We start from the raw sequence: 14939 nt of genomic DNA, 5'->3' as shown, positions 1-14939 counted from the left end.
CTGGTGGTAAAGAATCTGCCTGCCAATGCAAGAGATGGAAGACACGTGGGTTTGATCCCGGGGTCAGGAAGACCCACTGGAGTAGGAAATGGCAATCCACTTCAGTATTCTTTTCCAGAAAATCCCATGGACAGAGGATCCTGGCAGGCTACAGTCCATGGGGCTGCAAAGAGCTAGACACGACTGAATGACTGAGCCCATAAATATGTTCAAAGAGTCTAAGGAAACCACATAATAGGCTACAAGACAGATCTCAATAAATTTAAAAAGATAAACATCATACAAAATTTTCCCTAGCCACAATGAAGTGAAGCTAGAAATCAGTAATAGAAGGAAAACTGAAAAATCCACAAATATGTGGAAATTAAACAACACATTCTTAAGCAACCTGTGTGTCAAAAAATAAACCACAAGAATTAGGAAATATTTTGAGATGAATGAAAACAAAAATACAACATGCCAAAAAGTATGGGATGCAGAAGAAATAAACAACAACTTTATACTTTGAGGAACTAGAAAAAGAAGGGCAAACTAAACACAAAGCAGAAAGAAGGAAACCATAAAGATTAGAGCAGAGATAAATGAAATAGAATAGAAAGACAATAGAATCAGTGACATCGAAAGTTGGTTCTTTGAAAAGATATCAAAACTGAGAAATGTTTAGTCACAATGATAAAGGAAAAAAAGAGAAAAAAATGCACATAACTAAAATCATAAATGAAAGTGGAGACATTACTTCCAACCTTACAGAAATAAGAATACTGTGAATAACTGTACACCTACAAATTAGAACATCTAGATGAAATGGACAAACTCTTAGAAACACAAATTACCTAATCTGACTCAAGAAGAAATAAAATCTCAGCAGATATTTCACAAGAGTAATCTACAAGTGAGAATAATCAAAAATTTTACAACAAAGAAAAGTCCAAGGCCAGATGGTTTCAAAGGTAAATTCTAAATATTTAAAGAAGAATTAACACCAGCCTTTCTCAAATTCTTCCAAAAATACAAGACAAGGAAAGGTTTTATAACTTATTCTATGAGGCCAGCATCACTCTGATACAAAAATAAAGACATTATTAGGAAAAAAATGACAAACTAATATCCCCTATGAACATAGATGCAAAATCTTAAACAACATACAGGAAATAGTCCAATAGCATATTAAAAAATTACACATTGTGACCAAGTATGATTTAATGCTGGAGTGCAAAAATGGTTTAACATAAAAAATGCAGTCAATGTAATACCTCACAGTAATTGAAAACACACACACACACACACACACACACCCACACCCACACACATGATGTCTCAACTGACCCAGAAAAGGCATTTGAAAAAATCAAAACCCTTCATGATAAAAACACTCAGAAAACTAGGAATAGAACTGAACTTCCTCACCATAAGTAAAGGCGTTGACAAAAAACCCACAGATAGCATAATACTCAATGGTAAAAGGCTAAAGTCTTTCCTCTTAAGATCAGAAAAAGAACAAAGATACCTGCTTTCACTGTTGCTATTCAACATTGTATTGGAACTTCTAACCAGAGCAACCAGACAGGAAAAAACAATAAAGGAATCCAAACTGGAAAGGAAGAACTAAAAGTATCTCATTTCTTCCTTTGCTAGTTGCTTTAGGTGTAGGGTTAGGTTATTTATTTGACTTTTTTCTTGTTTCTTGAGGTGTGCCTGTATTGCTATGAACTTTCCCCTTAGGACTGCTTTTACTGTGTCCCACAGGTTTGAGGTTGTTGTGTTTTCATTTTCATTCGTTTCTATGCAAATTTTGATTTCTTTTTTGATTTCTTCTGTGATTTGTTGGTTATTCAGCAGCGTGTTGTTCAGCCTCCATATGTTGGAATTTTTAATAGTTTTTCTCCTGTAATTGAGATCTAATCTTACTGCATTGTGGTCAGAAAAGATGCTTGGAATGATTTCTATTTTTTTGAATTTACCAAGGCTAGCTTTATGGCCCAGGATGTGATCTATCCTGGAGAAGGTTCCATGTGCGCTTGAGAAAAAGGTGAAATTCATTGTTTTGGGATGAAATGTCCTATAGATATCAATTAGGTCTAACTGGTCTATTGTATCGTTTAAAGTTTGTGTTTCCTTGTTAATTTTCTGTTTAGTTGATCTATCCATAGGTGTGAGTGGGGTATTAAAGTCTCCCACTATTATTGTGTTATTGTTAATTTCTCCTTTCATACTTGTTAGCATTTGTCTTACATACTGCGGTGCTCCCGTGTTGGGTGCATATATATTTATAATTGTTATATCTTCTTCTTGGATTGATCCTTTGATCATTATGTAGTGACCTTCTTTGTCTCTTTTCACAGCCTCCCCAGGGTTAGTAGAAGGAAAGAAATCTTAAAAATTAGAGCAGAAATAAATGCAAAAGAAACAAAAGAGACCATAGCAAAAATCAACAAAGCCAAAAGCTGGTTCTTTGAAAGGATAAATAAAATTGACAAACCATTAGCTAGACTCATCAAGAAACAAAGGGAGAAAAATCAAATCAATAAAATTAGAAATGACAGTGGAGAGATCACAACAGACAACATAGAAATACAAAGGATCATAAGAGACTATTATCAACAATTATATGCCAATAAAATGGACAACGAGGAAGAAATGGACAAATTCTTAGAAAAGTACAACTTTCCAAAACTCGACCAGGAAGAAATAGAAAACCTTAACAGACCCATCACAAGCACGGAAATTGAAACTGTAATCAAAAATCTTCCAGCAAACAAAAGCCCAGGTCCAGACGGCTTCACAGCTGAATTCTACCAAAAATTTAGAGAAGAGCTAACACCTATCCTGCTCAAACTCTTCCAGAAAATTGCAGAGGAAGGTAAACTTCCAAACTCATTCTATGAGGCCACCATCACCCTAATACCAAAACCTGACAAAGATGCCACAAAAAAAGAAAACTATAGGCCAATATCACTGATGAACATAGATGCAAAAATCCTAAACAAAATTCTAGCAATCAGAATCCAACAACACATTAAAAAGATCATACACCATGACCAAGTGGGCTTTATCCCAGGGATGCAAGGATTCTTCAATATCCGTAAATCAATCAATGTAATACACCACATTAACAAATTGAAAAACAAAAACCATATGATTATCTCAATAGATGCAGAGAAAGCCTTTGACAAAATTCAACACCCATTTATGATAAAAACTCTCCAGAAAGCAGGAATAGAAGGAACATACCTCAACATAATAAAAGCTATATATGACAAACCCACAGCAAACATTATCCTCAATGGTGAAAAATTGAAAGCATTTCCTCTAAAGTCAGGAACAAGACAAGGGTGCCCACTTTCACCATTACTCTTCAACATAGTTTTGGAAGTTTTGGCTACAGCAATCAGAGCAGAAAAAGAAATAAAAGGAATCCAAATTGGAAAAGAAGAAGTAAAACTCTCACTATTTGCAGATGACATGATCCTCTACATAGAAAATCCTAAAGACTCCACCAGAAAATTACTAGAACTAATCAATGATTATAGTAAAGTTGCAGGATATAAAATCAACACACAGAAATCCCTTGCATTCCTATACACTAATAATGAGAAAACAGAAAGAGAAATTAAGGAAACAATTCCATTCACCATTGCAACGAAAAGAATAAAATACTTAGGAATATATCTACCTAAAGAAACTAAAGACCTATATATAGAAAACTATAAAACACTGGTGAAAGAAATCAAAGAGGACACTAATAGATGGAGAAATATACCATGTTCATGGATTGGAAGAATCAATATAGTGAAAATGAGTATACTACCCAAAGCAATTTATACATTCAATGCAATCCCTATCAAGCTACCAACAGTATTCTTCACAGAGCTAGAACAAATAATTTCACAATTTGTATGGAAATACAAAAAACCTCGAATAGCCAAAGCGATCTTGAGAAAGAAAAATGGAACTGGAGGAATCAACCTACCTGACTTCAGGCTCTACTACAAAGCCACAGTTATCAAGACAGTATGGTACTGGCACAAAGACAGAAATATAGATCAATGGAACAAAATAGAAAGCCCAGAGATAAATCCACGCACATATGGACACCTTATCTTTGACAAAGGAGGCAAGAATATACAGTGGATTAAAGACAATCTCTTTAACAAGTGGTGCTGGGAAATCTGGTCAACCACTTGTAAAAGAATGAAACTAGAACACTTTCTAACACCATATACAAAAATAAACTCAAAATGGATTAAAGATCTCAACATAAGACCAGAAACTATAAAACTCCTAGAGGAGAACATAGGCAAAACAGTCTCTGACATACATCACAGCAGGATCCTCTATGACCCACCTCCCAGAATATTGGAAATAAAAGCAAAAATAAACAAATGGGACCTAATTAAACTTAAAAGCTTCTGCACATCAAAGGAAACTATTAGCAAGATGAAAAGACAGCCTTCAGAATGGGAGAAAATAATAGCAAATGAAGCAACTGACAAACAACTAATCTCAAAAATATACAAGCAACTCCTACAGCTCAACTCCAGAAAAATAAACGACCCAATCAAAAAATGGGCCAAAGATCTAAATAGACATTTCTCCAAAGAAGACATACAGATGGCTAACAAACACTTGAAAAGATGCTCAACATCACTCTTTATCAGAGAAATGCAAATCAAAACCACTATGAGGTACCATTTCACACCAGTCAGAATGGCTGCGATCCAAAAGTCTACAAATAATAAATGCTGGAGAGGGTGTGGAGAAAAGGGAACCCTCTTACACTGTTGGTGGGAATGCAAACTAGTACAGCCACTATGGAGAACAGTGTGGAGATTCCTTAAAAAACTGGAAATAGAACTGCCTTATGATCCAGCAATCCCACTGCTGGGCATACACACTGAGGAAACCAGAAGGGAAAGAGACACGTGTACCCCAATGTTCATCGCAGCACTGTTTATAATAGCCAGGACATGGAAGCAACCTAGATGTCCATCAGCAGATGAATGGATAAGAAAGCTGTGGTACATATACACAATGGAGTATTACTCAGCCATTAAAAAGAATACATTTGAATCAGTTCTAATGAGGTGGATGAAACTGGAGCCTATTATACAGAGTGAAGTAAGCCAGAAGGAAAAACATAAATACAGTATACTAACGCATATATATGGAATTTAGAAAGATGGTAACGATAACCCTGTATACGAGACAGCAAAAGAGACACTGATGTATAGAACAGTCTTATGGACTCTGTGGGAGAGGGTGGGAAGATTTGGGAGAATGGCATTGAAACATGTGAAATGTCATGTATGAAACGAGATGCCAGTCCAGGTTCAGTGCACGATGCTGGATGCTTGGGGCTGGTGCGCTGGGAAGGCCCAGGGGGATGGTATGGGGAGGGGGAGGGAGGAGGGTTCAGGATGGGGAGCATGTGTATATTTTTAAATTTTTTTAAAAATAAAAATAAAAAAAAAAAATAAAAGTATCTCAATATACAGATGACATAATCCTATATATTAACATAGAAAACTACAGAGAATCCATCAAGAAGCTACTAGAGCTCATAAATGAGTTCAGTTGCAGTATACAAATTAATACAGAAAAAATCACTTCTGTTTCTACACACCAGTAATCATCTAGGAAGAAATTAAGAAAAAATTCTATGTCTCCAAAAGCATAAAAGACCTAGGAATAAGTTTAACCAAGGAGGTGAAAGATTTATACTCTGATAAGTACAAACATTGCTGAAACAAATTAAAGAAAGACCAGTGGTTTGGGGAGTATTGAAAAATTTTGGATAGACAGTGGTAGTGGGTACACAATATTGCAAATGAACTTAATAAATTGTACACTTAATAGTTAAAATGGAAAATTATGCTATACATGTTTTACCATAATAAAAAGGTTAGAAACAAGACAAGCAAAAAGACTGTAAAGAGAATGTAAAGGCCTCTCTTTATCATGAGCAAAGCCACCTCTTAGCAAATGATTCTGAGATTGACATGATACTTTGGAAAAAGAAGAAAGTGCTTTTTCTTCTTAGCATTAGGAAATGTCAGAGGTTCTGTACTGTGGGTGAGTGGCCATACCCTTTCCCATGGGAGATGTGGGAGTTTGCCTCTGTGATCTGGTGGCTGGGCACAGGTTAGGTCTAGGATAAGAGGGGATCACAGGAAGATGTCCTGTGGATGGAGCTTGACCTTGTAATTCTAAGAACAGCAATGACCAGTCTTCACGGTTCAGTTTTAGGTTTTTATTCTTTTAATGTGTTGATCAAACACTGGTTGAGCCTCTACTATATTACATGCACTCTTGGGGTACCATGAAGACAATGTGGGTAAGACCGACATCTGGTCTTTGCACAGGAGAAGGCTTATTTTAGTGGGACAGAAAAAGACACACAAATAAGCATAAATAAAATGTTTATAAACTATGGGTTCAATCCATGGGTTGGGAAGATCCCGTGGAGGAGGGCATGGCAACCCACTCCAATATTCTTGCCTGGAGAATCCCATGGACAGAGGAGTCTGGCCTCCTCCTCCCCAGAGGAGTCCATGCGGTTGCAAGAGTCGGACACGACTGAGTGACTAAGCACACAAGCACAAGGTCATAAAGGAGTTAAAAACAGGGGCTGAGAAAGAGGGCACCTCACCTTTGATTAGGAGGCATTTGGGGTATAAACAGGGGAGGAAGCCCTCTAAGTGAAGGTCCAAGAGGAGAACATTCCAGAAAATGGAAGAGCAAGGGCCAGACACTAGCAGGGCCTATGCATCTTGAGGGTTTTAAGTGAGGTCAAGAATGGCATAGTACAAGAATGGGGAGGAAGGTAGACAGATCATACAGAGCAGGGAAGGTATGGCAAGAAGTTACTCACAAATTGCTGTTATCTCTAAAACTTGAAAAAACATAATTAAGGTGATGTCTCGTTCTTGGCTACATTTGGAGGTCTGTTAACAGAGGAGCCTACACAGGCAGCTCTCTGGGGGAAAAGGAAGGAGCCAGCCAGGAGAAGCCAGTTGGTTATGATATGAAGAGCAACAGATAATTAGGAGGAAGATGGGTAAAGTGAAAAGCAACAAGCAAGATGGGTTTGTGGTACAGTGAAGCATTCCTTGGAGAGCCCTAGAAAACACTTAAAGATGGGAATCCGCTCAGAGGGCAGTTCTGCGGACAAACAGGATGTGGACTTGGGTTAACTGACCATTAAGGGGTACAGTATGCCCTGAGGACTAGAGAAATTAGGAACATTGAGAATAGTTGCTTGTTTGCAGAGCCATTTTAACCACAGGATTATGCAATCTCTGAGAAGGGGGCTGTCAGTGAATGCAGGAATTATATCTTATTCATATCCCTTTCCAGTGTTTAGCACAGAATGCAGCGGATAATAAGGATTCAATAAAAATAGCCTAAGCAAATGGATACAGAGGGATGGAAGAATGGATGACCATTAGTTGAGTGTGTAGGGAGATGGGTGGATGATTTAGTGGATGAATGGATGATCATTATTGTTGTTTAGTTGGTAAATTCTGTCTGACTCTTTGGTGACCCTGCAGAGTATAGCCCACCAGGCTCCTCTGTCCACGAGATTTCCAGGCAAAAATATTGGAGTGGGTTGTCATTTCCTTCTACAAAGGATCTTCCCATTGGCAGGTGGATTCTTTACAACTGAGCCATCAGGGAAGCCCATGGATGATCATTAGAGGCAAGGTGAATATTTAATGCTTCACCGTCATTATTATACACAAAACCTTACTGTGTAAAATCCTACTGAGCCCCTGTAAGTTACTTTTCTGAAATCTGACCTCTAAACTCTGACATAGGATAATGTGCATGCATGCATGCTCAGTCGCTTCAGTCGTGTCCGACTCTGTGCGACCCTAGAGACGGCAGCCCACCAGCCTCCCCGTCCCTGGGATTCTCCAGGCAAGAACACTGGAGTGGGTTGCCATTGCCTTCTCCAGTGCATGAAAAGTGAAAAGTGAAAGTGAAGTAGCTCAGTCGTGTCTGACTCTTCGAGACCCCATGGATTGCAGCCTACCAGGCTCCTCCGCCCATGGGATTTTCCAGGCAAGAGTACTGGAGTGGGTGCCATTGCCTTCTCCGTAGGATAATGTAGTTAGTTACAAAATTAATTTGATTCAGCCTGAAATCCAGCAATAATGCTCAACCATATAATTCCATCTTTTCTGTGACCGAATACTCCCTACTTGTGCTAGCCCTGACATTAGGAGATTCTGCTTCTAGCAAAGACCAGATACGGCCCTCTAGAATTGGCTGCTCCCAGTGATTCCTCAAAAGAATGGGGCCCAAAACAGCTGGGACACAGCTTAGTGACTAAACAACTTTTTCCATCATTTTAAGGATGGTAACCTGACCTAGGCTTCGCCAATTAGATTCCCTTCCAGGAGGTCACAAAATTTGAATTGAGAGTTAGGAGAAGACACTAAGGGAATCAAGTTAATTGCAGAGGCCTGGGTAGGACATTCAGACGTAAAAGATTGGTGCTGGGATGCCCAGGGCTTCCCTTTCAGACGCTGGGGTGTTCAGCTCCTTCTCACAGTCACAAAGCTGCCAGTTCCTGCGGGAAGCTCACCCACCGGAAGCTTTCCAACCAATGGCAGCAGTCGTGAAGAATCCCACGACCCTGAGGGTGAGGGGACTGCTTACCTGAGAGGAGTCGCATTTCCTCGTCTCCTTCTCCTTCTTGGCCAGACGCTTCTTTTTCTTGTGCAGAGGCTTGGACTCCAGGATCATTTCTTCGAGTTCAAAGGTGGGGTCACAGTTCAGCCTGCCTTTCTGCAAGGAAGACAGGTTGACTGATTGCTTACATTTCTGTATCCTTCTGAAAATAGGCCAGACTGAATAAGGAGATTACAACTCAGTCCTGCAGGAACAGTCCAAGAATAACCAGCTGGGATTTCCACCCAAAGTTTTAGGTACTTTATCGCCAGCCTTGTTTTTCATGTTCTGTTTGTATTTTGTTGATTTTTCTAAACTCCCAAGGAGCCTTCCAGGAGTTAGAAAGAAAATCCTATTATAATTATTTTTCTAAAGTTTGCCTTCTGGGGCTATGTTTCTCAAAGTAGGTTCAGTGGTGGATCAGAATGACCCTAAGTTGATTCCTAGTTCCCCAACCAGACTTCCAGAATCAGTGTTTCTGAACACCGGGCCAGGAAATTGCATGTGTAACAAGCTCCCCAGATGATTCAGATTCACAATTAAATCAGAGAAGCACACACACAAGGTCTCTGGAGGCAGCGCTGATGGGGTGGCGCATGAAAGAACAGAAAGGTGCCTAGATCTCCAAGGCCGCATGTGTCAGCCAAGAGTGCAAGCTGTCCCCACTGGACCCCGAGGAGCAGCCAGGTAGGACCCCACCTCCTGTTGCTCCAGAAGGTAGCATTCCCCCATCCCAGAATTCCTTCCCATTGCCTTCTGGTGCCTCTTGCTTTGTACCCCACCCACCCATCTGCTGTTTGTACATGAAGGATCACACCCCCACATGCCCATCGCAGGTGTCTGGCCTGGGCTTAAGAGCAGAAAACTCCGAATTGTTTCTGCAGGCTCCCTTAAGAGACGATTATTCTGCCAATCTGCCTACAACTGAGTGTGTAGAATCAGGCTGTGGGGAGAGAGGGATTAGAGGTCTCACTTGGCTCCTTGGCTGGAGCTCAGTAGACTGCAGGAAGCCACAGATGTTTTTTGGCTAGGTACATCTGGTGGGACTTATTTCCCTTTGCTTATTAGTCATTGAGAATATGGTTCCCAGTGTAGAACTACCAGTGAAAGTGAAGTCGCTCAGTCATGTAAGACTCTTTGTGACCCCATGGACTGTAGCCTACCAGGCTCCTCTGTCCATGGGATTTTTCCAGGCAAGGGTACTGGAGTGGGCTGCCATTTTCTTCTCCAGGGGACTTCCCAGCCCAGGGATCAAACCCGGGTCTCCTGCATTGCAGGCAGATGTGTTACTATCTGAGTCACCAGGGAAGTCCAAACTACCAGAGGAAGAGGAATGAATGGTAAAAACAAATATCCAACCTAAACAGCTTTCAATCCTCTGACTCACAGAACTCCTTGGATACACATTCCTACATCTTTGGAATCAGAGAAAATGTTTTAAATTGGCAGATTCCTGGAAAAGACTATCTGTAGGATTAGGACTTGTTTCCACTAAAAAGTAAGCCACAAAAAAGTAGTTAGGAGCTAGAACTCCCAGCACTGACCTAGACCAGAATCCCAGCTTAGCCACCTGCTAGCCGTGTGGCCTTTGTCAGCCAACTTAACCTGTGTGTGCCTTGGTTTTCTCATCTGTAAAACAGGAACGTTGACTGTCTTACAACACTGGTGTGGCTATCTGATGAGACCAGGTATATATCTGGCACACAGAAGAATATGCAATGAATGAGAGTTATTAAGGGTTTATTAGGATTGACTTACATTAGGAACAAATCCTGGAATGAGCCTCTTCTGCAGAACTGCATCCCAGTTCATATCATTCATATATGGAAAGTTTTGAATATCAGACAAATGGGAAAATCTGTGGTCCGGATTCAGTTCAAGTAGCTGCCAAGGGAATACAAACACCAAGATCAGGAACAAGGTCACTTGGGGAGCAAAAAATCATAAAGATTCCCTATAAACATTTTTAGGAATAGGATTGATGGAAACAAGCAGTGTTTTCCTTCCTTAGTCCCATAAACAAATAATATAGATAATAATGAGTGGTCAGAATGAATTGTAAGCTGGTCATGTGGTGAGTGAAAACAGCTTGTCCTCCGGAGTCAAACATGTTTGATTCCTGATTCCATGACTGATTAATCATGGGCAAGTTTGTTCTCTAAACCTCAGTTTACCCATCTGTAAAAAAGGGATAATAACCTATTTCGTTAGGTTTAGCTATGGCTAAACATGGCCATGTTCAAATAAGGCCATGTTTAAAGTGACTAAGAAATCTGTTCTTCTTGAGTGGAAAAATGTACATTGGATTTAACACATGAAATTCATTTCACACTAAAAATTTTAGCAATGTTTATAACTAATCAATATATACTGGGACTGACACAGATAAGATGTCATTAAGATTACTGCAACAGTTCTGGGTTTTGTGAACTGAAATTAAAGATTTTGTTTCCTCATCCGAAGCACCCTAGAACCAATATCATTATAGTCCTGTTGTTCGGATGGGAAGGAGCAGTTCCATTTGAGGAGAGACCTGAAGGTGATCACTGTGGGTCATCAGGGTGCAATTCTGGGGTGAGAAGGCTGTCTTGGAGCTAGGGAAAATTTGCTTATGGAAAATGACCTCTGCCCCTATTCTTTATTTTTGACATCGCCAACAGCAGTATCCCTATTGGAAAACAGAACACTTGACCCAGAGACAAGAGACATAGGTTTTGAAGTCTTAGTCCACAAAGCTCTTTTCCTTGACCAGCTACAACCTGTGCAGTTTTCTCTCTTCAGAAAAAAGGCAAGTTCATCCTCTTGGGCTCTTCATTTTTCTTTTACATAATACACATGATTGAGATTCTGCCTCAATTATCCTTAATCTTCCTGGTGAACATGGGTACGTTAAAAAATCTGATGAAAATCATTGGACCTCATTAGTTCAAATTCCAAATTTTACCACTTGTCAGGCTGTGTGTTAGGTGCTGAAGACACCATGGTGAACAAGTCAGATGTGGTCCTTCCCTCATGCAGCTTGACAGCAATGGTATTAACCGAAGAGTCACACATGCGCAATGTGTAATTTCAAATTGTGAAAAATATGATGAAGGAAAGTTCATGCTTGTGTGAGCTGACAATAGAGGGAGGCTCCCTGAAGAAGGGAGATTTGAGCTGAGATCTAAAGCTGTGTTTCTCAAACTATGCAGAAGGGCTAGATATTTCTCTTTGGTTTAATTTCCAACCTACTGAAACCAATATGTGGTGTTATTGTGTGTGGCTAGTACGGAACTCTACACCGGGTACAACTGGTGATTTGAGCTTGACATCACCACATAGGCTGGCACACATGTGCTTTGAGGCATCAGCAGTATCAAACTGCTATACAAAACTGCTATACTGCTATATCAAGACTGCTATACAAGTTTTTTTTAATACTTCTCTCAATTTCTATGTTTTGTTATAGACCTGGTGGGGAGTAATTAATGTACTTGGACCACTTATTGAATCACATTGAGTAGTAATAATCTAAAGGAGGGAGCTAGGAGAACTGAGATGGGAGCAGTGTTCTAGGCAGGGAGACTAGCCCATGCAAAGGCCGATGGGAGACTGGTATACGAGGGTGAGGTCGGGGAGGGGAAAGAGAAGGGAAAAGGAAGCACAAAGCGGTTTGTGTGTCATCAAAAGGGGGACAAAAGTCCAAAATAAGACTCAAGGGGTAGTTAGAACCTTTACACTATACAAATTATTTTGATCTTTATCCTAAGAACAGTAGGAAAACAATGACCTGTGCTTTGAATAGGTCCCTGTGGGGCAGAGCGGAGAACAGAATGGAGTGTGTTTAAAAGTGTGCAGGGCAAACAAAACTTGATGGCAGTAGGACTGTGAAGAAGATAGGGGAGAGGGAGAGAAGCGTCAGGTTCAAAAGGTATTTAAAAGGTCAGATAACAGAACGTGGTGATGGACTGGATATGAGCATGATGAGTGATGTCTGGTTCTGCCTTGTATAAGTGGGTGGATGGAGAGGCCAGTGACTGAGCGAGGGAACACTGGACAAAGTCCAGGAAATACCGAGTTCAAGAATTCCATTCGAGGCACATGGAATTTGAAATGTCTTTTGAGACATTCAAGAGGACATGTGCATTGCCTTATTAATGAAGCCAGGTATTTGAAATCTGTTAGCTGCAAAACCCACTCCAGAAATGTATATTATTATGACGGCCTCCAGTATCATAACCATTTTTTTGTTTTGATGTAGACTGTTTTTTTTAATTCTTCATTGAATTTGTTACAATATTGCTTTTGTTCTTTATGTTTTGGTTTTTTGGTGGTAAGGCATATGGGATCTTAGTTCCCTGGCCAAAGCTTGAACTCCCAACCCCTGCATTGGAAGGCAAAGTCTTAACAACACTGGACGTTTGCATTCCCACCAACAGTGTAAGAGGGTTCCCTTTTCTCCACTAGTACAGCCACTATGGAGAACAGTGTGGAGATTCCTTAAAAAACTGGAAATAGAACTGCCATACCACCCAGCAATCCCACTGCTGGGCATATACACCGAGGAAACTAGAATTGAAAGACCCATGTACCCCAATGTTCATCGCAGCACTGTTTATAATAGCTAGGACATGGAAGCAACCTAGATGTCCATCAGCAGACAAATGGATAAGAAAGCTGTGGAACATATACACAATGGAGTATTACTCAGTCATTAAAAAGAATACATTTGAATCAGTTCTAATGAGGTGGATGAAACTGGAGCCTATTATACAGAGTGAAGTAAGCCAGAAAGAAAAACACCAATATAGTCTACTAATGCATATATATGGAATTTAGAAAGATGGTAACAAAGAGAGACAGCATGTATGAGAGACAGCAAAAGAGACACAGATGTATAGAACAGTCTTTTGGACTCTGTGGGAGAGGGCCAGGGTGGGATGATTTGGGAGAATGGCATTGAAACATGTATATTATCATATATGAAGCCAGTCGCCAGTCCAGGTTTGATGCGTGATACAGGATGCTCGGGGCTGGTGCACTGGGATGACCCAGAGGGATGGTATGGGGAGGGACGTGGGAGGGGGTTTCAGGATGGGGAACACGTGTACACCTATGGTGGATTCATGTCAATGTATAGCAAAACCAATACAATACTGTAAAGTAATTAGCCTCCAATTTAAATAAATAAATGTATATAAAAAAAAAAAAAAAACACTGGGCGTCCAGGGAAGCCCCTGTAACTTACATTTCAAACCAGATCATCTGCTTCTTTTTATTACTTCCTTTTGTCGTGCATTCATCCTTCTTACCTTTTTAAGAAGGGATACCATCTCCTGTGACCAGGCAGAAGGGTAAGTCACTAGCGCTGTCTCAAACATGTGTGCAATTTCCTTGCTGGAAGTACTGGAGCGAATATGATATGGTCTCTTAAAAGAGAGAAGTGAGAGTCTTCATTTTTATAGGGTAAAAGGAAAAACATTGCTTTGTAAATGTTCCCAAGCTAAATTTTCAACCAATAAAGTATCAATAGGATTTTCTAATCCCCTCCAGCTGATTGTTTTGTTGCCATATGCAGATAAAGTACATGATTGCCACATTTCCTGCTTTTTAAAAAGATACAGAAAGACTACAGTTTCTCAGGAAACCCCCAAGTTCTTAAAAGCTGGTAATCCCTCTGGGTAAAAGAAACTTTTTTGTGAGCTAAATCCACCTCTGAGATGTCAATTTGGAACTGTCTTATACGGTTAACTTAGAGAAGTATTTCCCTAAAATACTGAACAGTGTGTAGTGTTAGTTGCCCAGTCATGTCAGACTCTGTGACCCTGTGGACTGTAGCCTGCCCGGCTCCTCTGTCCGTGGAATTCGCCAGGCAAGAATACTGGAGTGGGTTGCCATGCCCTTTTCCTGGGGATTGTCCCAACCCAGGGATCAAACCTGGGTCTTCTGCGTTGCAGGAGGGTTCTTTACCGTCTGAGCCACCAGAGAAGCCCAGTGCTCAGTAAATAGAAGTTTTCAAAATTATTACTTAAGTGCTGATTATAAAGAGATTCAGAGTTTTACACCTCTTTTTACTTGTTTGAATCATAAGGACAAAGTTCAAGTTGGAAGGTTACACAGAAGACTTCAACACCCGCTCCAAATGCAATGAGCCGCTAGTTCTGTGTAGTTGGGTGGAGAATTTTATGATGAGGCAAAAGTATTTTTAGTTTCAAGAGAGCCAGACTCTGCTATAATTTTAACTTGGAGGAAAGAAATCAAAGTAATTTGTTAGTAATTTTCAC

The 14939-nt window shown here is 40.1% G+C and overlaps 1 protein-coding gene across 1 annotated transcript in view; it reads right to left on the bottom strand.

The window, feature by feature from the left end:
• The window catches only part of STK32A (serine/threonine kinase 32A), a 137859-nt gene that overhangs the window by 8483 nt on the left and 114437 nt on the right, over positions 1 to 14939 (bottom strand). The window contains exons 9-11 of the mRNA XM_061423904.1: positions 13968 to 14084; positions 10435 to 10560; positions 8665 to 8793 (exon numbers count right to left, since the gene is read on the bottom strand). Coding sequence (XP_061279888.1) covers positions 8665 to 8793; positions 10435 to 10560; positions 13968 to 14084 — 372 coding nt within the window. The remainder of the gene's footprint in view (positions 1 to 8664; positions 8794 to 10434; positions 10561 to 13967; positions 14085 to 14939) is intronic.

Source organism: Bos javanicus, chromosome 7, assembly GCF_032452875.1.
Source record: "Bos javanicus breed banteng chromosome 7, ARS-OSU_banteng_1.0, whole genome shotgun sequence".
Classification (NCBI taxonomy): domain Eukaryota; kingdom Metazoa; phylum Chordata; class Mammalia; order Artiodactyla; family Bovidae; genus Bos; species Bos javanicus.
Note: the sequence above shows the minus strand (reverse complement) of the source record. Positions and strands in the feature narration are given on the sequence as shown.